The following is a 24,964-nucleotide window of genomic DNA, read 5'->3' as shown; positions in this document are numbered from 1 at the left end:
CACTTGACGGCATCTGGAGAATGTTTACAGAACGATCGTCGGCGTCTATGGGCTAATCAAAGGAAGTGGCGCTGCTGCTGCTGCTGTTCCTGTGTTTCAGGAAACAACCTTTCGAAGTGAGATCGGCGACGGTGGCTCAAGCCACGAAGACCGTGACGCCACTGTCTGTCTGTCCACGACTCTTCCTTTCTCGTCTCGCCGAGAAGAGAAAGGGATGCAACAGCAAACCAACGTGATGTCAATTTTAACGTAATTACCTTGTACACGTATTGTGTGGGTCATTCGTAATGGCGGGTTGCACCGCCGAGGCAGATGATATGAAGAAATCGAAAAGGGTGATGTGTTTACACTGTCATGGCCATTTTTGACTGTACACAGTATTGGGAGCAGGAAATAAACTAAGAACACCAAACAGGTTTAGAGACCCAGTCAAGACAAGTGTTAACTGAAGGAGTGGGGAATCGAGATGAAGAAATCGCACAACCGGTGTGGATGCAATAAGTATGAAAGTGAGTAGGTATAAGCACACAATGCGGCTCTTCGGAGGGCAAACAGCTTTCGGTATTGCAGCAGCTACTCGAGTGTCCGACGGTATCTCGTATTTCGCCAGGGGTCGAGACACGAAAGAGAGAGAGAGAGAAAGAGAAAGAGAGAAAAGAGAACGAAGAAGAGAAGTGTGGGTCACGCGGAGATCGTAGAAAGATAATCAAGTGAAGGAGGAGGAACATCGGTGAGGTCACCTGTCCCGGCCGTCATCTGTCGACGAGGAAGATGGCTCTTCCCGCTTCTGGGACAGCTGCTCCTCGAAGCTTCAGTCGTGCCAGCCAGACCAAACCAACCACTAGTTCCGCGCCACCCTCTCATCCAACGTTTCCTTCAACCTGTACTGTCTTCCATAACATTTGGCTCCTCCCCGCAACTGCATTCTCGTCTGTTCCCCCATCTCCCCTCTCCTGGCATCTCTTGCCCTCCTTCTCCTCTCCTCTCGTTCACTTTACGCCTGGTCCCGTGCCTCCTTCCGTTAGTGAGCATGCCGGGAGTCAATAGTATGGAAATGATAGCATTTTGCATGTCAATAGCGCATCTCTTAAGGCTGTAAAGGCGTCATGACTTGCCGTGGTTGTCAAATTTGGGTACGAGGGTGGACCGCGGTGGAGAGGATTAACATGATTTTTTTTTATATAAGTATTTAGGATTTAATACTATGTGTGTAATGAGGACTGTTTCTGGGTCAATTGGTGGACCGCGGTGGAGAGGATTAATATGATTTTTATTTTTATTTTTATTTTTATTTAGGATGTAATACTATGTGTGTAATGAGGACTGTTTCTGGGTCAATTAGAACCACTGGTGGAGCCACAGAGTCATTTTAACAGGGTTTGTTGCTCGGGTTTAGACATATTACTTCGGATGTGCTACGTCATTTAACACGTCGTCCAACTTCACCCAAGGATTTCTTTGGATTTATGCTCCTCAAACTGAACTGCGAGTTTAAGAACTGACTGAATGTAGTTTATGGTTTCCTTTCTGTTTATACAAAGGGAATGGGGTCGAGATGCTTTGCAGTTATGGGATAGAAGAAAAGGGTATTTACATAGTTCAGCGTACTGTAGGCCCCAAGACCAGGCTTTCTTTTTTTCGTGATTTACCACGAAGTTTGCACGTCTGTGGAGATGGATGGGTAACGATGTTGGTGGTGGTGGTGGTGGTGTCAGTGGTGGTTGGATGGTTAGGTGGTTGGTTTGTTGGTTGGTTGGAGTGATGGTAGAGGTGTGGTGGTGATGGAAAAGTGATGGTAGTTGATGTTGAAGGCTGGGAACCAATAAAAGCAGTGCCGGCCGGCGGGGTGTAGGGGACAGGAAAAACCAGTTGACAGATAATTTTGGGCCAGTGCTCCGGTGTTAAAGTACGAGTATTCCTGCCATAAACGACTAAGTCCCCTCGGACCCAAGAAGGCGGCGCGCTATCTGGAACAGTCCTAAAGGCCTTTCATGAGGCCCTAAACAAGTTGAACGTGGGAGGGAGAGAAGGCGTCTGGGCCTGGAGGCAAAATTGTTGCGGAGTTGGATGAGAACGGGGGAGGAGGGACAGGGAGGATCGTGTTATCTCTAAGAGGAACGTTACCGCCCCCCTGCAGGTTAAGGAGTGCACCAGCTGCGAGGGAAGACCTCCCAATGGGCCTCCGCCCGCCTTGCAGCAGGTCTTCGAGAAGGTTCTTGAGTGTCCATGTTAATCAAGACCAATGGACTCCTCTTTGAACACCTGACTACTCCTCCTGTTCCTCTCTCTTTAATCCTGTCCTGCCTCTTTTAACACTGGAGTTATAGTCACGTCATGTGAATGCACGTCCACTCTCCCTATTTTGTCTATCTAGAGCTCTAGCGCTAGTTCTAGTCGTCCCTCCCGCGCACAAACTCATCTGGAGCGCCCAGCCATTGCCCCTTCCCTCGAGGTTGCGGTGATGCCGAAGACCCTCCCCCTTGCTGCTCACAACTGCATTAGAACCCCTGATAAATGGCGTATATTCTGCGTACTTTTATTAACAGAGTATGGTAGGATGGACTATGGCTATTGAAAAGTCATTATACAGTAGAAGCAGTGGATATGACTACCAAGTTTGAGTTACACTAGATGGTTTCGAAATGGTGCGAGGAAGACGAGGTATTATCACTCTCCGCTCTGGCTGGTACTTTTCTTATTACGGTTTCTGCCAGGTTATTTCATACGTGTCCGTGGCACCACTCTCCACCCTCAGGGCAGCGAAGACGGGAAGAAGTAACCCACCCTTACGGGGAGGGGGGGGGGCAATTTTCCTCTTATGTGAATCCGACTTGTCAGGTTAAATGTTCGTTAGTATTGCGTAGTGACTTGCGTCTCCCCACCCTCGTCTTCGTGGTACAGTTAACAACCACAATGCACTTTAATTCTAAGCCATCAAAGGCCGACATGCAGAAATTGAAATGTGGTACTGCCAAGGACTCGAACCCGGCATCCTCGTGACAAGTGCGGCAGTGACTTGCTAACTAGGCTATCAAGAGAGGCCTGTGTGTTGTGGGTGGGAAGGAGTAGGGGAGCGATATATCTGTGCAAGACTCCTTTCGCTTTCACGCGAGGGGCCAGGCCTGCGTGTCGGACCATGGCCGCCCACAACACGCTCTCCGAGGCTCACTAGAATGCTCTGCACATCATGGTGCCAATTAGCGGGTGCACCTGCACTCTTATCCGTCCGCACAGTCGCTGCCAAAAGTTTTAAGCCACTGCTATTCTCACCATGTTGAATATATTTCCAAACCGAAGAAAGTATCTGTTACTCCAAGGAAACTACATGGAAAATGTGAAAGTAGCAACGAGTATTATTTTTGCATTGTGAAAACAGGAGGAGTGTCTTTTTTTTTTTTTTTTTTAGCGCGACTGTACCTTGCAAGCGTCTGTTTGTAAACATGTCGGGTGCAATGTTTTGTAGCTTGGCCTGTGTACTGCAGGTAACCAAAATAGCCCTCCTCCCCCCCCCCACACACACACAGTGTGGGCAAGTTTCCTGTTGAGAGTGCCACGGATAAAGGAGTCTGGAAAGTTAGTAGGCACATAGGGTGTTTCTCACACACACACACACACACACACACACACACACACACACACACACACACACACACACACACACACACACACACACACACACACACACACACACACACACACACACACACACACACATATATATATATGTGTGTGTGTGTGTGTGTGTACATTATACTGTACCATTCCGTAATTTAGAAAACTCCGAGACTTAGGTCTGACAGATACGAAGTCCGTAGTTTACAGTGAAATGTGATGGGGCCAGCCCAGAAGCAAGCCCAGCCCTTCCCTTGCATTGTTTAGATTATGAGCCTAATGACTTCTTGATCTGTGAATCTGTAAGATTTTGTGTGTGTGTTGGGGGCGGGGTCCCGGTACATGGCCTGGCGGTGCAAGCAGGGGACATGCGGGTGGGTTGGGAGGTGGGTGTGCTAAGAGGGGCCACCCATTCCAATGAGAGAATGATGGGCGGCGACAGTGGACGGCGTAGTTGCACTCCGGGGTTTTGTTGGAACTGAAAGGGCGATGGTTGGAGGGGGGGGGAGGTTTCCCTCGCAGCCTCCCCCCCCCCCACACCACCACCACCTTAGCCCCTCTCAGGACGACTCCTTCGTAGAGCGACCCCCCTCGTAGTTCCTGGCAGGCACTTCAGGACTACCAGAAGTCAGGAAAAGTACCTTTATGGCTAGATTAATACTGTGTAAGTAAGTGTGCAGTATCATCGTGGTAGCTGAAGCTGTTGTCTGTGTGAGCTGTTCTTGTTGGGCGTCGTCTAAATGGACGAAGTTGCCTCGAAGCTGTTACATCACTACAGTCGCTGCGTGCATTCGAAGCGCAGCATTTTTCGAAAAGAGAGCCTCCTGCGTTTATTTGTAGCGTGACGAAATTGCGAAATAACGGGAGTAAACATGATTCGCAGCACGGCTGGGCTTGTATTGTTAGTCCGGCGGGAGAAAAAAAGGGATGTATCTGTCAGGGCAAGTCCGCAGTACACCGCCGACGTGAAAAATGGCCCTGGTCCTTGCACTGACGAATGGCTCTGTCAGGACTGTTGCGCGCTGCCCAGTCAAGAGCCGGCAAGGTCACGGCCGTTACGGGGCCGTTACGGGCCCGTTGCGGCTGTTACGGGCGTTGTAAGGGATACGGGCAGGTTCTAGTGTTAGTGGTGTTGGTTCCAAAAGGCTGAGTGGTTCAGCGCAATCTTCATCTGCACTCAGTCTAGTGTGATTATTCTTTGAAGTGGTTTGCTTGTATTTGATGGTCTGTGGTGATGGGTTTTGGTGTGGGTCCTCCAAGTTGGCCGAGTCATCGTGGAAAGTCCCCGCGGTGGCTGGGAAACTGGGATGAACCCCCGCCTACTGTGGCTTGGAAATATCCACATAATTTCCATTGACTCTCGTTAGCACATGCACTTGATTCAATTCGTTTTATATTTGTCAGGGCAGCTTGGTGTATTTGTTACTCTGCGACTCGTAAGGGTCTTTCCTCCTTGTAATCTTCTTCATTCCACGTGGATAGAGGAAGAGAGAAAAGGGTGAAAACGCACACAAACATTTACTGGACATGTTTAGCCTATTTGTGGCTACACTTAAGTTATGCTGTTCGAATTTTTGTTTCCACATTTAAATGTACAAAAAAAGGTCATTGTTTACGTTGCTCAAGCGGCAAGTGTAAAGGGGGCATTTAGACGGTCAAACGGTTTGACAAACCCGGTTTGTCAAACAAGTGTTTGAAGTGATGTTTGACCGTGTGAATGGGGTATTTGGTTGTCAAACACGTTCGACAAACGTGTTTGACGACCAAATATCCCATTCACACGGTCAAACATCACTTCAAACTCATGTCTGACAAACCGGGTTTGTCATACTGTTTGACCGTGTAAATGGCCCTTAAGGTTTTCGCCGCACAATTGGGGTTAGAGGTAGTCACTCGATGACAAAGCTCTCCTTCTTGTCCCCTTGCAGGACTCCCTCCCCCGGCAGCCTTCAGCGCCCCCTACGTGATCAACGCCCAGGAGCCTTACGTCGGAACACTCATCACTGGTAAGTTCGACCTTGAAGTTTGAGTACTACCTCCCTGTTTGCAGGGACGCCCGTTAGAGGGACAGATCGCAAGGTAGTGGGGAAATACTTCGTGAAGGATAAGGTCGGAAGGTGATGACGACGCCGGTTCATACTTTAGGTGGCTGGGGAGGGAGGAAGGGTACGCCCTTTGTGGGTACGCCCTTTGTGGGTGCAGTTGAAAGGTGGTAAGGGAGGGACACTACAGGAGCTTGGAGGATCTGCTTATGTTATAACGATAAACATCGTGATGATGCTAAACCGGGGACCCCCTCCCTCCCCCCACCTTTTGCCCAACTCGGGCTCTGGTTGCTCGTCACGTCTAACGAGGTGTTACGTGCGGACAGCAATTCACCTCATCAGAGGTTAGTGCCGTGGCATTATCCAATCAGAGTAGTGCGGCGGGTTGGTGAACTGAGCCGTTTTGGCATTATCAGGCATAATAGACTTGAGTACGGTGGGCGGGTTGGGTGAAGTGTCGCTGACTGGACTCTGCACTGAGGAACTTGCCTGAATGCCATGACCAACGTGAAGTATAGGGGAGTGGGTAACTCGACTGGAGTGGTAGAGAAAAAGTGGGAGTTGTAGTTCGGAGTGAGTAGTGTGCAGTTTGTAATCAGGTAAGGTAGTTCCTCAGGGAGGTATGGTGTCATCCAGGAGGTCTGTGCGACACTGAAGAAAGGTTGTGACCTGAGTTTAGACAAGCGGGTTTTGCGGTGAAGAGATATTAGTGGAAGAGGGTGGGGGGAGGGAATAGGACTCCAGGAGGTCTGTGCGGCACTGAAGAGAGGTAGTAGAAGTCCACTGAAGGGGGGCTTGTGCTTCAGTACATGGGTGTGGGCGAGGGAAGGAGGTCCAATGGGTTGGACGCTCACTGGGCAGGGTACGCCTGGATAATTTTTGCAGTCATTGTCATCAGCTCGGATTTGCCTTGCGCCGAGGTGACGTCACACCAGGCGCCGCGCTCCGACTCCCCAGACATGGTGCAACCCGGTTTGATATGTGGAGAACGCGGCGCAGGTTTCAGGGTTTCGTCATCTTATTGTGTGGCGTATCTGTCCTCTCGTGGAAAAGACACTCACAGTGAGGACGGTGGCAGTAGTGTGAGGCATAGATGGCATATCCGAGGTACTGGCTTCGTCAGTGAAGGAGTGAGGGTTGTTGGGGGCGGGAGTGTTCCAGTCAGATGGGGTAGCAAGTATTAGGTGAATCGATGTAGAAACGGTACGGCTTTGGATTTTATTCTTAACTCTTAAGGTGGTTGGTAGGTCGACGTCGTCCCCCTCATTAGTGTGACGACATGACGTCACCTGAGGCGAACGACGTATAAAGGTTGAGAGCAGCAGCAGCAAGATGGGAACTTAATAAAGAAAAAAAAAAAAAAAGGTGTCGATGACTCGTTGCCAGCTTGCCTGAATACTGAATGTTCTTTTTGACTCCCCCACCTCCTCTTGCCCTCCTTTTTTTTGCACTACTACTTGACCCCCCTTGCCGTCTGCTGTTTGCTGCTGCCTGTCTAACGCCGCCTGTCACCTCCCCTGTCGCCACCTGTCCGTCCCGCCCCGTCCGCTGCTCGTGCACGCACCTGTGCAGCAAGAACACCTCTCGGTCTGCAAAACTATGGTGCGTTTCTTTTTCAGGGCTGAAATACCAGGCGCCACCCCATCGGCCGACAAGCTCAGGAGAACCCATGTCTGCATGTATGGACGCGTGTCTGTTTACTTGTGTGCTTGCGTGTATGAATAGTATTCAGTGTCCTTCGGTGGATGCCATAAGGACTCCTTGCACCGTTTGGGCCCGATAGTGAAGGGCACAAGAACACTGCATGCCCCTTCTGTAATATCATATATTTAACGGGGAAATGTTGGGCATAATGTGGTTTTCATTGATGAGAAGGGAAAAAAACGAGGCAGAAGCGTCTTGCAGCGTTCCATGCCACATTCGTCGATCCAGCGGTGCTGGGAGAAATCAGGGCACCCGATTAGTGAACTTGAGAACTCCTCGTGGATGGATGAGCTGCTACCATAGGTTGAGACGAATAGAAGAGACGAACATCATTTGTAAGGCAGAGGAAAGAATATTCGTGTTTGACAGGATGCATGCGTATGCTTGTGTGTGTGTGAAAGAGAGTTGATACTATTGCGAGGGATGTTTCTGACCTTGCTGTTGTGAACAATGAATGAAGAACGGTTGGGAGCTATCAAAGGGATTTCAGGTTAGGGTTATGAGGTTATAAAGACCGTGTTGGATGCATGAAGGGCAATGGTACGACTAATATTCCATCAGCCTTAGTGGACTGAGCGATGTGCACCACACTTCGTTCTAGATCGCTTGTAATATATATATATATATATATATATATATATATATATATATATATATATATATATATATACACACACACACACACACACACACACACACACACACACACACACACACACACATTCCATTTTCTCCTTGAAAGAACGATTTCGTTTCCCTCGGAGAGAAATTACTTCAAAAAAGTCCTATGTAATTAGTCTACCAAGGCCCTGAAGCGACGTAACTAGAATGCATCTCAGGTTGTAACGGAGATTTTCGTGTGAAATAAAATTGGTGTCTGATAGGTGACTTTCGCGAGTGTGTGTGTTTGTGTGAGAGAGAGAGAGAGTGTGAGAGTGAGTGAGAGAGAGAGCGAGAGCGAACGGGATGTGTAGTGAAGAACGTTCAAAGAGTCTGAGCGGACTCTCGAGCGGTGAAAGCACGAACGTGTTTTCTGGAGTTCATGTGAATACCTGGAAACTGAGCGTGGCATTAAGACATGCCAGGCGTTTCAGCGTGAATGACAGAGAGAGAGAGAGAGAGAGAGAGAGAGAGAGAGGGGGGGGGGAGGCTTGTGGGCTTAGGATGAGAACTCAAAAACTGTAATCGTGAGGCCATAGGAAGGTAGATGTATGTTGCTGTTGGTCGCGAATAGGTGTGTCACGACTGTTACAGTGAACGTTTCTGTGTGAGTAGAACGCGTTAGGTTCTAATTGGCGACAGTAGCGTCACTTTTAGGGAACGTCCGAGACCTTGTGAACAAATGTTTGAGGAGAGAGAGAGTCTCGTTGGAGTGAAAGCGAAGTGGAAGTAAGGGGAGTCTGTGAAATGTCAGAGAGCCTTGCATGGGGAACTGAGAGAGAGAACCGGGAGCAAGCGAGTCCAAGCGAGGAGTGGAATGTGTGTTTTTGTTTGGAAGGGAAAGGATATGGGTGTAGGGGGTTAGGGGAGAGAAGCGTCTCGCAAGTTTGTACTGAAGAAGACGTGTGATATACGCAGGTCCTACGGCAGTGATACCCCAATACTATGGCGTACACTGGGGAGTGTACCCCGCCAACATCATCCAGCAGCAGGGACCCACGGCCGGAGGGCAGCCGCAGCGTCGGCCCATGTCGCCCACCCAAACCTCCGAAGTCAGCAACCAGAGCAACGGTAACATCGCGGGCAACCTGCAGGGACAGCTTTCACAGTACCAGGTACGTATTTGACTCTTCCTCCTGCACTTGGTAAAATAGAAAGAAATGTTATGAATATATTGTCGCTATCTGTAGGCATGCTTTAACCGGAGACCTTCTGGGTATCGCAGGTGATACCGGCTTACTACGACCAGAACGGAGCTGTGGTGATGCGGGGAGTAGGCAATGGTGCCCCTGTTCGCCTTGTGTCGCCGGCGCCAGTCATAATAAACGGCGCCAACGGGGCACAGGCTGCCGCGGCAAACAACATGAGACTCCTGGGCAGCCAGGTGAGAGGCTCGCGATGAACGCGACTTGGAAGAAAATTTACACACACACACACACACGCGCGAGCGCGACTCGATGGCTCGGTTGGTAGATTTCCCGGCTGCCACTACGGAGGTCCGGGTTCGAATCCCGCCCAGGGCTGAAATAATTTCAGTATCGCTGAGCTGCGAGTCGTTGCTCCAACTCTCTGAGCTCTCTTCCGGGAGGGAAATAGCTGTCGATCACGAGTCCAACACGTGATCCAAGACCATAGTGAATCACACACACTCACTCTCAACGGTGCAGTGGTAGCATTCGCAACTGCTGCTACAGAGGTCCGAGTTCGAACCCCGCCCAGGGCTGAAATAATTTCAGTATAGCTGTGCGGCGAGTCGTTACTCCAACTCTCGTAGGCGGGGAGTTGTGTGTGTGTGTGCGTGTAAGGTCAAGCATTACCCATAGATCGGTCATATATGAGCTCCTAGCTCTAATCGGGAGGGTAATAGCTGTCGATCACGAGTCCAACACGTGATCCAAGACTATGGTGAATCTCTCTCTCTCCCATGTACTTTCTCTTATAATCTCAGGAAATATCTTTTCATCTCTCTGCCTTTTTCTCTGTCTATCTCATTTTCTATTTCTCTCATGTAACAAGGATCAACAATGGGTACCTGGAAGTTGTGGTCTTGCAAGATGGACATCAAAGAGAATCGTTTCCCTGTTGTACATCTTCAAAACCCATGAACACCCTGGGGCTGGCACTCTGTCTTCAGATTGAGTCCAGGATCTCTCTGTCAGCCTGGTCTATGTTTCCTCCTCCTCCTCCTCCTCCTCCTCCTCTCCTACAGCTAGTGACAGAACCAAACCTACACTAATACACCAGAAACCACAGTCCAGTGTTTTTCCCAGAAAGGTTTGTGAGGGTACCTAAGGATCATTTCCAGCTGCTGTGGGTTTCCAATCAGTGAAACTTGAGGCAATGGTTGTCCCATGCAGCATTCATTTATTAGAAATTGGAGATAAATATCTCCATATGGACAACTAAAAAGCTAATCACTTCATCCCTGGACTATCCTGCATTTGCCTACCCTCCATTAATCTCTTCTGTAGCATCTCCATCCCTTTGGCACAATATTCACCTCAAGGATAGAAGCATTAATTATTGGGGACAAATTACAAATTCATTATTATTGCCATATGGAACTCTCTCTCTCTCTCTCTCTCTCTCTCTCTCTCTCTCTCTCTCTCTCTCTCTCTCTCTCTCTCTCTCTCTCTCTCTCTTCTCTCTCCTCTCTCTCTCTCTCTCTCTCTCTCTCTCTCTCTCTCTCTCTCTCACTTTCTTCACAATCCTGTAGCCTGTAATCATCTCACGACGCCTTTTCCCAGATAACTGATCTTGCATTCCCATAAGCAATATTGTTACATTTATGAAATAAGTATAGAGAGGATATGTCATTTTTTTTATTTGACATGCAATTCTCATTTTGCTTCCCTCACTCACAGTGAAGGAAAGTTTGATAATTAGGCTATGTAATATTGACTTGTGTTCAATTTGTATTTTTCTTTCAAATTTTATTTAATGAATGCAAATCCTTAAAGATTTTCATGTTGATATTACTTCACTGTCTAATGATTTTTTCTTCCGTACCTGTAGGCTCCACAGATTGGCACACCTCCTGCATCATTGTACAATAGCAGCCAGACTCCCAGCCTCAACAGCTCTCAGACTTTCACAGGGAACACCCTTGCAGGTATAGTATGAGTGCCTGTCCTCTCCATGTTGCCCCCTGTTATCATCATTCAGTGTCACATACCCTCTCCATCTCTTCCTCCTCCTCCCCCCATTCCCCCTCCACCCATGCTGCTTATACTGACAGTGTTACATTTCCCACTTAAGATATCCTCTCCCTTGTACATTTATTTCCCATATGCTGCTTTCTTTTGCCTTGCCCCCCTCCCATTTCTTTCTTTCCTCTCTCTTTCCTTCTTTCCTTCCTCTCTCCTTCCCTCCTTACTTCTCTCTTTGATCTCTCTCTTGATTTCTCTCTTTTACTCACTCCCTCTCTCCAAAGAATCTTCTGGAACAGATTTGCCTTGGTACTTTCATCCTTTCCAGTTGTCCCCATTTGGCTTCCTATTTCACTTATTTCCCACTTATGGAATGGATTGTGGACTAATAAATACTACTTGGCCAAGTACTAATTAAAACTATTTGTGTATGGGTTGGACTAACATGTGTATGGGTTACAAGTAAGACAGTTTTGATGAAAATATATTAACGGTACTTTTTCTTATTAAGAAGTTTGTTTTACTTTTGATATTTGAGTAGGAGCTGGTGTGGTGCCTAAACTGTGCATGGGTTGTTTGTGTATGTTCGCCATGTCACTAGCCCGCTGCCATGAGCATAACCTGGCCAGTGGGAGACGCACAGCAAAGACTACAGGAGGCTGACTGCTGCCCCCTGGGTGATTGCAATGGGACAGAATGAGGGATGCTCAACAATATTGAATTCTCAGAGGCTAATTAAAGTCATTTCTTGCTTGCTGGGGTGCATGCACAAGGATTGCAGCATTTCAATTTTGTACATGCACTCGGTAGACACAAGTAACTGAAATGTATTATCTTCACAGTTGAAATGGTGGGGGTGGGGTGCAAAAGGAAGATAGTGTTTTCCGTCCCTCATTGTGCCTCCTTGGGTCTGTGGCAGCTTCCCTTCTGTGTTTGCATTTAGATAATTATAGTGTGTGGTCCTGTTCTCATTGTTGCAGATTCCCTCACGCAAGGTCTGCAGACTTCCAATGCACTAACAGGCAACAGCAACTACTCGTTGGGTCTGCAAACCAGTAGTCTAGGTTTTGGCAATAGCACACTGGGCACGATTGGATCCCCTGCTATTGGCAATCTAGGTGGTGGTAAGTTGCCGTCCTACTCCCCTTAATCCTTACTGCCCCTTAACAGCTATTGCAATGGCCATTAATGGGTGGTGCTGCATTTGTATGGGTAGTCTGGGTGGTTTGCGGACCCTTGACATTGGTGGGGACATGTTGGTGCTGCCACTGCTCTCACCAGGTGTAGCCTTGTTGGATGGTTTGCACTTCTGTATAGATTAGTCTAATGTTGCAGTCCAGGTATTCAATGCTTTATTCAACTAATATTCTAAGCAGTAAAGGAATCAAGTATGTGTTGTATATGTGATAGTGAGATAATGAAATGTTATTTGCCAGAAGAGGTGAGAGACGTTACTTCCGCTTTGTCACAGGTTTGGGTGGGAGCAGTATGAACCGGAGAGACTCCCTGGATCGAACATCTTCAGTCTTGTCTCCGCTTTCACAAGACTTCAGAGGTGGGAAGTGGAATGCAGGTAACTATGGAGCCTTAGGTACAGTCACAGCATCACCAGGACCCATTGGTCTGACGTCAGGGAGCCTGACGCCGCCCCCGAGCTTGAGCACATCAACAGCTTTACCCATTGGCGCCCTTATGTCAGGCAATCGGGTCATCTCCGCTGCTCCGGGAGCAGAAGCAAAGTTCCGCAATGGATCTACAAATGGCATGTTCAATACAACTGGAGGATCCACCTCTGCATCCTCTTCTTTGTTCCCTCCTCTCAAGCGAAATCTTAGCCTGGACAAGTGCACAGGGCGTTCCCGACTCTTGGAGGACTTCCGGAACAATCGCTTCCCCAACTTGCAGCTGCGTGACCTCGCCAATCATATTGTTGAATTTAGCCAGGACCAGCATGGATCCAGGTATGTAATGACAATGTTGTGCATTTTATGTATGTTTTGATGGAGGAAAGCAAACAGACTTTCTTAAAACTGTTTAATTAGTGTGACATTTGTGGGAAGAAGGGGCTGGTGATAGGAACCACATACAAAAGACTTTGGAGAGATCCATCTCCTCATCATCCATCTTCAAAACCTATTAGTACCCTTACCCCTATCAAATTTGTCTGTTTTCTCCAGCTTTCATGTTAGGAGAGCTAACAAGACACCTCATTCCTCCTCCTCCCTCTTCCTTCTCTCTTGTATAGTGTATTGACTGCATAAGTTTTGTGCAGTTGTTACTTTAAGGACTTAGTGACAACACTACAGACCAGTCATGCATTATTATTATTATTATTATTATTATTTTATAATAATAATAATGATAATCTCTATATACAGGGGTGGGGGGTGGGCCACTGATTATTGCGAACAAAATGCAAAAATTCCTCCTCTTACCCTCTCTCCTTCACCTCTACCTCCCTCTCCTTCCTTTCTCCCTTTCCCCCTCCCCATCACCTCTACCCCCCTTCCCTCCCCTTTCCCTTCTTTCCATCCTCTTCACCTCCTCCTCCTCTTCCTACTATTCCTTGTTCCTCCCTTCCTCACTCTTCTCTCCTTTCTCCTCCCTCCTCCTTTCGTATGTGGGTGTTGACTGCATAAATTTGACACAATCATTCTTTTAAGGACTTAAGTGATACCCCTGTATACCTTAGTCATTTGAGTGGAGATTAATGTCCACTCAAGAAAGAGAGCTGTTCATGTAGCTAATTTTTAAATGACTTAATGAATGGCAGCAAAATCTGAATTGTAGATTAGATTCTAGAATGTAAGCCTTGAATAAGTTTATCAATCTCTATGCCAAGAGCTTTTTCCCCCTTATAAAGGAGGTACCCAAGTCATAGGCACATACCTTCTACCACCCTTTCCCCCTCTCATCTTAGCTTCTCATGGATGATGGGTCATCCCTGTATTCTTCCCATTGCCCTGGGTCGGAAGCAATGTAGCAAGACAAAGTACATCCAGAGCAAGGCCAGTTCATTTAATCGGAGACCCCCACTCTCCTTCCCCTCATGAAGAAAAAGAGAAGACGGGGAGTAAACCCTTTGGGCTGTATCAAAATATCATTCACACATAAGCACTCCTTACCCACCCATCCCCCACCCCTACCTTCCATATATAACAGTATCATCTATACACAGCCACTCTCCACTCATCCCTATCTCCTGCCTTCTCCCATTCTTGCTCAACAGACCTTCTCTTTCTCAATAACCCCTTCACCCTATCCATCCATCTCATCCTTGGTCATCCTTTCAAGTTCACTCCCTTCCATACCTCTGTTACTAATTTTTCTTCACTCATGCTTTCCATGTGTCCATGTCCACACCTTCCACTTCTGCCTTCCACACCTCTGTCACTATTCTTTCTTCACTCGATCTTTTCATGTGTCCAAACCATCCCAATACTCTTTTGTCAACCCTATCTCCCAATTCCCTTTCCACTCCTGTTCTCCTCCTCACCTCGTTTCTCACTCTATCCAGCCTCATAATCCCTATCATACTTCTCAGGTACCTCATCTCAAACACATTCAAACTTCTCTATTCCTCTCTTATATTCCACATTTCTGCCCCATACAACCTCCTCTTAGCATCCATTCCCAAATGTCTATTTCTCATTACACTTTTTAATCCCCCAAAGCATTTACTCGCTTCTCTCAATCTACATTTTCCTCCGCCTCCACTCCCTTTCTCGCCACATTTGCACCCAAGTATCTAAATCCATCCTTTCTTCAGTCTCTCTCCTGTAATACTCACTTCCAGTCTGTTGCCACTTTCTCCCATTGTAGATCTCATCACCTTACTTTTACCCATATTTATCTTCAATTTCCTTCTTTCACGCACCTTCCTAAACTCTGTCACTAACTTCCTCAATCCCTTCTCTGATCCTGCTTCAACTACAGTGTCATCAGCAAACAACAACTGGCTTATCACTTTTCTTTAAACATCTCCAATCCCCGACCTACCACCCTTGCATTAACCTCTTGCACCAACCCATCCATGTATAAATTGAACAGCCAGGGCAACATACATCCCTGATGAAATCCCACATTTACCTTAAACTACTCACTCTCTCCATTTCTAATCCTAACACAAGGTCTACTACTCTTGTAAAAACTCTTGACTGCTCTTAATAGCTTTTCTCCTATCCCATATATCTGCAATACTTCCCACAGTGCCATCCTGTTTACCCTGTCATAAGCCTTTTCCAAATCCATAAAACCCCAAAAAGCATCCTTACTGTTTTCTTAAGCTTTCTCACATATGTCTTGTTACAAAAATCTGATCTATGCAACCCCTACCTGTCCTAAACCCGTATTGTTCCTCACCACTTACTCCCTCTGTTCCTCTCCTAATCCTCTCGTAAACCTTCTCAACTACACTTAAAAAACTGATCCCTCTGAAACTACTACACTCACACTTGCCCCCCTTTCCTTTGTAAAGTGGAAATATACAGGCACTCCTCCAGTCCTCCAGCACTCTTCCCTGTTTTAAAAGATTAAATAACTTCACCAGCCAGTCCACCATCACTGTACCTCCTTTCTTCAGACATTCTGCATGGCATCCATCCAACCCAGGTGCCTTTCCTGCTCTTATCATCTTAACAACTGCCTTCAATTCATATTTTCTTATTTCTCCTCCATTTTCCTCACTCATCATGATCATTTTCATAGTGCTTCCCACTGCAACTACCTTTTCCCTCCCTATCCTCCTTCACATTTAACAACTCCCTAAAATACTCTGCCCATCTTCCTCTTACAGCCTTCTTTTCCATTATCATCACTCCATCTGCACCTTTTACCTTTTCTTCTCTGCTTGATTCACCTCTTCCTCTCTTAATTTCTTTCCAAAATATTTTTTTATTACTTTAAAAATTTTCTGTCATACTCTTACCCATTTCACATCTGCCCTCCTCTTTGCCTTCTTTATCTTATGCTTTACTTTTTCATTGTACCTCTCATGTGATTCATCCTATTTTGTAACCAATCTGTGAAAGCTCTCTTCTCTTCTACAAACTTCTTTGCTTCCTCGTCCCACCATTCTCTACCCTTCCTTCTATTTCCTTCCATCCTCCTTGTTCCACCTTGTGACTCCCTCCTTGAACTATCCTCATTCCTCCTGCACTCCTAGTTCTACTCTATCCTTCACTCCCTCCCACTCCTCTCTCAGCTTCTTCTTATACTCCTTTTCTTTCTCATTTAAGCAGTTCATTTTAAGCACCTTCGTACCTTCTGTCCTTTTACTCTTTCTCCATCTATCCACTCTCAACTTACCTTCCACCAAAAATTGATCTGATATTCCCCCACTCTCTTACCTTAGAACATGTACATCCTTAACTCTTCCTACTATACTTCTGGTTACCACTATATAGTCCATTCGCTCTACCACCCTTTCCCATGTGTACTTATGTTTGACTTTCTTCCTAAACACTGTATTTGCTATCATCAACTCTCTATACACATCTCCACCATCAACACTCCACTATGATTTTTTCCTGGAACTCCACACTTCCCAACCACTCCATCTATTGGTTCATTTCCTACCCTGCTATTATTAAGGTCTCTCAATACCACTACATTGACATTTCTCCCTAATTCCTCTATGCACTCATTTAAATCCATCCAAAAAGCCTCCTTTTCCTCTACACTCTTCTCACTACCAGGCCCGTATGCACTTAAAAAAGCCCACATCTCCCTTCCCAGTTTCACCTTCATCCACATTAACCTTGAAGAAACCTCCTTCCACTCCACTACACACTTACCTATCTCTTTACTTACTAGTATAGCCATTCCTTCTCTCCCTTGTCTTTTCTTCACTCCTGAGAACCTCCCAACTACACTCCCAAACTCACACTTGCCCCTCCCTTTCAACTTGGTTTCACTTAATGCCAACACATCAATCTTTCTTTGCACAAACATACTGCCTATCTCTTCCCATTTACTCTCATCTGTGCCACATCCATGCATATTAAAAGACCCAAACATTAGGGTACTGGTTGGAAAACTTCTAGACCCTCTTATGACTATACTTTTTTTTAGGAATGTCCCCTTTGGGGTTACAGAGAGAAGGATGCCTAGTCCTATCCCTGTCCCATTTTTTGTTGCCTTGTATGACTTAAGTGGGAAGACTTGGTGGCTTTATTCTTTTCCCCCACCACAGGATTAGGTGAAGAAAGAAAATATTCAGAGAAATGGTACAGTACAGTAACAAGGGGTGGGGGACAGTATAACAGAGGGACAGTCTAGCTATTAATGGATTTTATTCATATGTGAGATTAGACTTCGGATCAAATGGAATCTCATTAATTACATCAAGACTCATGTAAGGAGTTTATCCCTCATTTGAATAAAATAATGTAATACCCAGAGTGAAATAGAAGAAGTAAATACCCAGAGTAAAATAGAAGAAGTATCAATGTAGCAAATAGATTGTTTATACACTTAATAATCTGGTCCCTTTAAATTAAAGAATTTATTCAAGCCAATGTCATACAATTCTATGCAGTTGAAATGTGAACAATAATTAGAAGGGGCAGTAATTACACTTCAGTATCAGTTGTTCTTCAGCAGAATAAAAGTGTACACACATTTGGTAGACCAAAAATATGAAGAGGTGCTCAACATTAAGGGGAAAAATCTATTAAGATTGGTCTTAAATATCCATTTTGAGCTTAACTTAATTTTGTACCAAGAACAAAACTAGCAGAAATAGAAAATAGATGAATAGGAAATGAGAAAAGCAAGAAAAAACAGCAGAAAACATCTTGTGTATTTCTGAATCTTAATAAAATAGATGTATACAGTTTGACAACTCCAAGTATACAAATGTCAGTACTTCATGTTCCATAATACTGATTGACTAATTAAACTAATCCCTTATATATTCATAATACTAACAATGCCATAGATTGAATCTAAATCAATTTTTATAACTTTAATGATCAGGAAAGGATTCCAAATACTAGACTGAAAGGAATATATATAGTACATGTAAATAAAACATAAGACAATTCAGGGCTATGCCAAGAAGATTATGTATCACACTCTAAACAACAAATTTTTGCACTATAGAAATACAGAAATATTTTTGAGGACTTCTACCAGTAACCCTGTCTTACACATAGTGGATCCACACTGTACTTAAACTAACAACTAAATAGAATATCCATATTTCCAAACACTGTTAGCATAGCCAACAGTTAAGGGAAATGATGCTCAGCCTTCATGGGCTGGGTGAAACTTGGTCACTGAGAAAGTTGTTGTGGCCAGTCCGAAGTTCCCAGGCCTAGCCAGCCAAACAACAACAGCAGAAACAGGTATGCAACTGCTAAAATCCCAGGGAAGGGTGAAATAATGTCAACATACACAGACCAAATAGCTGGATACTGAAGTACGAACTGGAATGTGGGAACAGTGAGAAAAAATATATATAAATATTGAAACGTGACTCTTGTCACTTTGCTTTTACCCACATTTACCTATGACTTTCTCCTATTGCATACCTTCCCAAACTCCATCACTAGCTCCCTTAAGCCCCCTCTGATCCTGCCACAAGTGCAGTGTCATCAGCAAACAACAACTGGCTTACCTCCCACTTTTCTCCATTTTCTTTAAACATCATCACTCCTCTGCCCATTATCCTTGCCTTCACCATCCATGTACTGTACACATTGAACAGCCATGGTGACATGACACATCCCTGACATAGTCCCACTTTTACCACAAACCCACTCTATTTCCCATTCTAACAAAGGCTCAACTACTCTCGTAAAAGCTCTTGACTGCCCGTAACAGCTTTCCCCAGTCCCATATATCTGCAAAACTTCCCACAGTGCCTTCCTGTCTATCCTATCATAAGCCTTTTCCAAATCCATAAAGGCCCAAAAAACATCCTTACCTTTACCCAAAGCTTTCTCACATTCTGCCTTACCACAAGAATTTGATCCATGCAACCCCTACATTTCCCAAACTCACACTATTCCTCACCAATCCCTCCCTCTACTCCTCTTCTAATCTTCTAAATCAAAACCCTACCATAAACCTTCAGTTATCAAAGAATGCTGCTCGACTGTGCTGTCAAGATATCACTGAAGTCCATAAAGTATTGACTCCATAAAACTTGAGCAGTCATTGCCCCCATACAGGTAGATTTGACCATATTATAAGGCATCTGTAACAACAATTACCCGCAAAGTGAGGTGGCTTGACATGAGAAAGCATCCTCACCTTTTTTACTCCTTCCCATTTAAAATATGCGAAGATTTTATAAGGCAATAATTGAAAACAAGTAACTGAATTGATCAATGTTTTGTATACTTTGGGAGGTTATAATATTGCATGATTGAAATGAGGATGTTATAGAGGCCTGGAAAAAATGGGGTGGGAAATCACAGGTAACTAAATTTTCATATACTTTATATCAAATGTGAATGGAGAATGGTTGTGTATGGATGATGCTGTGATGCATAAAAGGGAGTGGTTAGTGGATGGGGGATGAGGAGTATCTGTGAAAAAATAATTTGACACAGCCCGAAGGGATTTCTACCCGTCTTCTCTTTTTCTGCATGAGGGGACAGAGAGATGGGGTTACTGATTTAATGAAGCAGCCTTGCTGTGGATGTGCTGTGTCTTACAACACTGCTTCTGACCCAGGGCAGTGGGCGAGATGTAGGGATGACCTGTCATCCAGGAGGAGCCAAGATAAGAGGGAGGGAGGGGAGTGGAGTATGTGAGGATGGAATGGGTGGGAGCGGATTTTATGCCTTTGCTTTTTGGCTCCCTCCCTTGTAAGAGGGATAAGTCTTTGGTATATATATGTATATTAAATATACTGCATATTATTATTATTAAATGTATATACTACTGTGTGAGGTATTGCAGATATATGGGATAGGAGGAAAGGTGTTAAGAGCAGTCAAGAGTTTTTATGAGAGTAGTAGAGCCTATGTTAGAATTAGAAATGGAGAGAGTGAGTGGTTAGAGGTGAAGGTGGGACTTCGCCAGGGTTGTCTCATGTTGCCTTGGCTGTTCAATTTATATGTGGATGTGGTGGTGTGAGAGGTAAATGCAATGGTAATGGGACAGGAATTGGAGATGGTTAAAGAAAATGAAGAAAAATTGGAGATAAGCCAGTTGTTTGCTGACAACACTGTACTTACAGCAGGATCAGAGGGATTAAGGATGTTAGTGACAGAGTTTGGGAAGGTGTGTGAAAAAAGGAAGTTGAAGAAAACATGTGTAAAAGTAAGGTGATGAAATGTACAAGGGGAGAAGATGGAAGCAAATTAGAAGTGAGTATTAAGGGAAAGAGACTGGAGGAAGTGGATAGTTTTAGATACTTGGGTGAGAATGTGGCAGGAAAAGGAGTGGAGGTAGAATGTAGATTGAGAGATGCAAGGAAATGCTTTGGGGGATTAAAAAAATGTAATGAGAAGTAGACATTTGGGAATGGATGGTAAGAGGAGTTTGTATGAAGAAGTGATTGTGCCAACAGTACTGTATGGGGCAGAAATGTGGAACATGAGAGAGGAAGAGTTTAAATGTGTTTGACATGAAATACCTGAGAAGCATGGTAGGGGTTCCTAGGGTGGGTATAGTGAGAAACAAGGATGAGAGTGGATGTGGAAAGGAAGTTGGGAGATAGGGTTGATGAAAGAGTATTGGGATGGTTTGGACACGTGGAAAGAATGAGTGAAGGAAGATTAATAAAAGAGGTGTGGAAGGCAGAGGTGGAGTGAACTTGAGGGGGCAACCAAGGATGAGATGGATGGATGGGATAAAAGGGGTATTGGGAAATAGGGGAATGTATGTTGAGGAAGTAAGAGAGAAGACAGAAGATGGGGTGAGTGAAGAACAGTTGTGTATGGATGATGCTGTGATGCATGGAAGGGGCTGGGGGTGGGTAAGGGAGTATGTGTGAATGATATTTTGATGCAACTTGAAGGGATTTCTCCCTTCTCTTTGTCTGCATGAGGGGATGGAGAGAGGAGGGGGGGGGTCACCAATTAAATGAAGCTGCCTTGCTATGGAAGTGCTGTGTCTTGCTACGTTGCTTCCAATCCAGGGCAGTGGGCGATATGCAGGGATGACCCATCATCCAGGAGGAGCCAAGAAAAGAGGGAGGTGTGTGGTGAATGGGAGTGGAGTGTGTGGGGATGAAATGGATGGGAGTGGATGCCTTTGACTTTGGCTACCTCCATTGTAATGGGGAAAAAGCCCTTAGTATATGTAAGTACTATTTATCAAATCATTAGCCTTTCATCCACAAGGAGCCAAGAGATTTTTAAAAGGGAAACTAATGGCTGGCTGCTTTTTATATAGATGGAGATATATCATGGGATTATTTTATTTACTTTACAGATTCATCCAGCAGAAGTTAGAAAAGGCTACACCTGCCGAAAAACAAATGGTATTTAGTGAAATATTACAGGCAGCATATTCCCTCATGACAGATGTTTTTGGTGAGTTTATCTCTTTTCAAGATAATGTTGTGTGCAATCCCTGTCATACTTAATTTGAAATAGATGTTCACTGCAGTGTTTCTAATATTTTATACTTACACAAGATATTTTTGCTGCTTGAAATCTTAGAGTTGTTCAAATGTATTCTAACTTTGTTGTGGTGTGTGATTTTTCAATTGTAGTACTTAAGAATGTTCTTTAATTTTTTCAGGAAACTATGTGATTCAGAAGTTTTTCGAATTTGGAACACCAGAACAGAAAACTGTATTGGCCAACAAAATCCGTGGGCATGTATTGCCGCTTGCTCTCCAGATGTATGGCTGCAGGGTCATTCAAAAGGCTTTAGAGTGCATCTCACCCGAACAACAGAAAGAGATTGTTCGGGAACTAGATGGTCATGTATTAAAGTGTGTCAAGGACCAAAATGGTGAGTTAGGTTTTCTTTTTATGTGCTTGGCATTAGTCATGAGGTTGTTAATTAACCTTTGAATAATAATGGAATTAAAACCACTTTATCATTAAAAGTAGGATGTGCCAGTGTTTTGTACATTTGAGGGTTTATTTTGAGATAGATTTTAAAAGTTAGTGATGCCAAAATGTACATTACTGTACAGTAGTTGTGGTTTGACCCTATCAATTGGAGACATGGTATGATAGTTTGACCTTACTCCTATATTGTGGCACTGCATTTCACACCTAAGATATATGAAGAAATTTAATGGTTGCATGAGCAATGCATTTTTTAAACAAGATGAGTAATAATTTTTATTTTGTTTTGCAGGCAATCACGTAGTTCAGAAGTGCATTGAAAGTGTAGATCCCATGGCTCTGCAATTCATTATCAATGCATTCCAGGTAAAGTCACTTTTTGTAGTAAATTTGTATATTCAATATACATACATACATATACCAAAGGCTTTTTCCCCCTACACGGGGGGGTAGCCAAAAAGAAAAAGGCATAGAAACCACTCCCACCCATTCCAAACCACTCCCACCCATTCAATATAATTATATGTAAAATAATATATACATACATACACCAAAGGGTTTTTCCCCCTTACAAGGGAGGTAGCCAAAAAGAAAAAAGGCATAAAAACCATCCCCACCCATTCCAACCCCAATACACTCCACTCCCCTCCACCCTCTACCCTCCCTCTTACCTTGGCACCTCCTGGATGATGGGTCATCCCTGCATCTTGTCCACTGCCCTAGGTCAGAAGAAGTGTCAGCACATCCACAGCTAGGCAGCACTCCAGTCCTATGTCCATCTGCACCTTTTGCCTTCTGTGTACCCTGTTTGCCCAAATCTACTCATTTCACTTCATTCAAAAAAATATATATATATTTTTTTTATTCTTTTAAAAATTCTTAAAACACCTACTCTTATGGTCCTGTCCAGGGGCTGTTGCCAGTTTTTGGGAGGCTACAGGTCTTTTGCAAGAGAGACCAGGGCCAGAAGATTGATTCATTGATTAACCTCTTCAATACATGTCAAATACTTGCGTGCACATCAGGTTGCATGATGTACAATGATGCATCACAGTACACACATTACAAAATATGAAGTTACTGCTGTTATACTCATTCTCCTCCACCCTGAATAGATATGTCACAGAAAATGTGATCAAGCCTGTTCACAGAATGTGGGGGGTCACTCAACTACAACAAAATGAATATAATCAGGAAGCTGATGCTGCCATTTTTGTATATCCCACTTGTAGCTCAAGACACATACATAGGCGTCATTGTATTCAAGAGATTAAGCAGACAAGAACACCACTTTGAGCTACATTATTTCTTCATCCATTTACAACCACCCATCATTCACACCTATCATTTGCATCTTCATCCTGGCTTCACAGACTTCTCTCTTCATTTGATAGTACATACATACATATACCAAGGCTTTTTTCCCCTTACAAGGGAGGTAGCCAAAAAGGAAAAGGCATAAAATCATTCCTACCCATTTCATCCCTGAATACATTCCACACCCCTCCACCCTCCCTCTCATCTTAGCACCTCCTGGATGACGGGTCATTCCTGCACCTTGTCCACTGCCCTGGGTCAGAAGCAGTGTCGCAAGACACAGCACATCCACAGCAAGGCCGCTTCATTAAATTGGTGACCCCCCCTCTCCAACCCCCATGCATAAAGGAGAAGACGGGGAGAAATCTCTTCGGGCTGCGTCAAAATTTGCTCACACATACTACCTCACCCCCCATCCCCCCTTCCATTCCACCTCATGCATCACAACATTATCCATATACAACCATTCTCCATTCACCCCTGTCTTTTGTCCTCTTCCGTCCTTCCTCAACAGTCATTCCCCTCTTCCCCAAAGCCCCCTTCACCCCATCCATCCACCTCATCCTAGGATGTCCCTTCATGTTTATTCCCTCCACATATGCCTTCCATACCTCTTTTACCAGTCTTTCTTCACTCATTCTTTCCATGTGTCCAAACCATCCTAATACTCTTTCATCAACCCTATCTCCCAGCTCCCTTTTCACCCCTGTTCTCCTCCTCACCTCCTCATTTCTCACTCTATCCAGCCTAGTAACCCCTATCATACTTCTCAGACACCTCATCTCAAACACATTCAAACTCCTCCTCTCTTCCTCTCTTATGTTCCATGTTTCTGCCCCATACAGTGCTGTTGGCACAATCACTCCTTCATATATAATGAATATACAAAAAGTTTTTATGATTGCAAAGCTCATTCTCTCTTTTGGTTTCACAGGGACAGGTCTTTACGTTATCTACGCACCCATATGGATGTCGAGTGATCCAACGTATTCTGGAACACTGTACCATGGAACAGACTACACCCATCTTGGAGGAATTGCATCAGCACACTGAACAGCTTTTGCAAGATCAGTATGGCAACTATGTTATCCAACATGTCCTAGGTGAGTACTTTCATGCCCATTTGTGGCACTAAGGTGAAATGACATATTTACTCCTTTAGTTTATAAACTTCTATGTTTTTATGGAGGAAGGGATAGGGAGTGGATATATGTGAATGATATTTTGATGCATCTGAAGGGATTTCTCCTTTCTTCTCTTTTTCTGCGCAAGGGAACAGGGAGGGTGGTTGCTCTAGGGGACGCCCCGCCCCCAGATTTAAGAAAAAAAAAAAAAAAAAAAATTGTTTTATTGCATAAATACATAGTAGGGATCTTGCTCCAGATGCTGGTAAAGCGTTTTTATCGTACCGCCATTTTTAAAGGGTTTAAAGGGCCTACCCTCCCTCCCCCCGGCAGCCACATGCTGCGCACGACCATTGTTTACATACGTTTTG

General features: G+C 44.8%; 1 protein-coding gene across 8 annotated transcripts in view; it reads left to right on the top strand.

The window, feature by feature from the left end:
- Positions 1-24,964, top strand: part of LOC143023039 (pumilio homolog 2-like) — a gene marked incomplete at its 5' end in the record, with an annotated part of 77,297 nt that overhangs the window by 43,974 nt on the left and 8,359 nt on the right. For 2 of the 8 annotated variants that reach the window (XM_076181494.1, XM_076181492.1), the window contains 11 exon segments: positions 5,541-5,618; positions 7,277-7,336; positions 8,940-9,136; positions 9,247-9,405; positions 11,037-11,133; positions 12,151-12,294; positions 12,642-13,131; positions 21,563-21,663; positions 21,875-22,090; positions 22,445-22,518; positions 24,404-24,572. In XM_076181494.1, the coding sequence (XP_076037609.1) occupies positions 5,541-5,618; positions 7,277-7,336; positions 8,940-9,136; positions 9,247-9,405; positions 11,037-11,133; positions 12,151-12,294; positions 12,642-13,131; positions 21,563-21,663; positions 21,875-22,090; positions 22,445-22,518; positions 24,404-24,572 (1,785 nt within the window). 8 annotated transcript variants of the gene reach the window in all.

The sequence above is a fragment of the Oratosquilla oratoria genome, unplaced genomic scaffold (assembly GCF_046742065.1).
Source record: "Oratosquilla oratoria isolate Oo_2021 unplaced genomic scaffold, ASM4674206v1 SCAFFOLD286, whole genome shotgun sequence".
NCBI classification, from domain to species: Eukaryota; Metazoa; Arthropoda; class Malacostraca; order Stomatopoda; family Squillidae; genus Oratosquilla; species Oratosquilla oratoria.
This window is presented reverse-complemented; position numbering and strand designations above follow the sequence as displayed.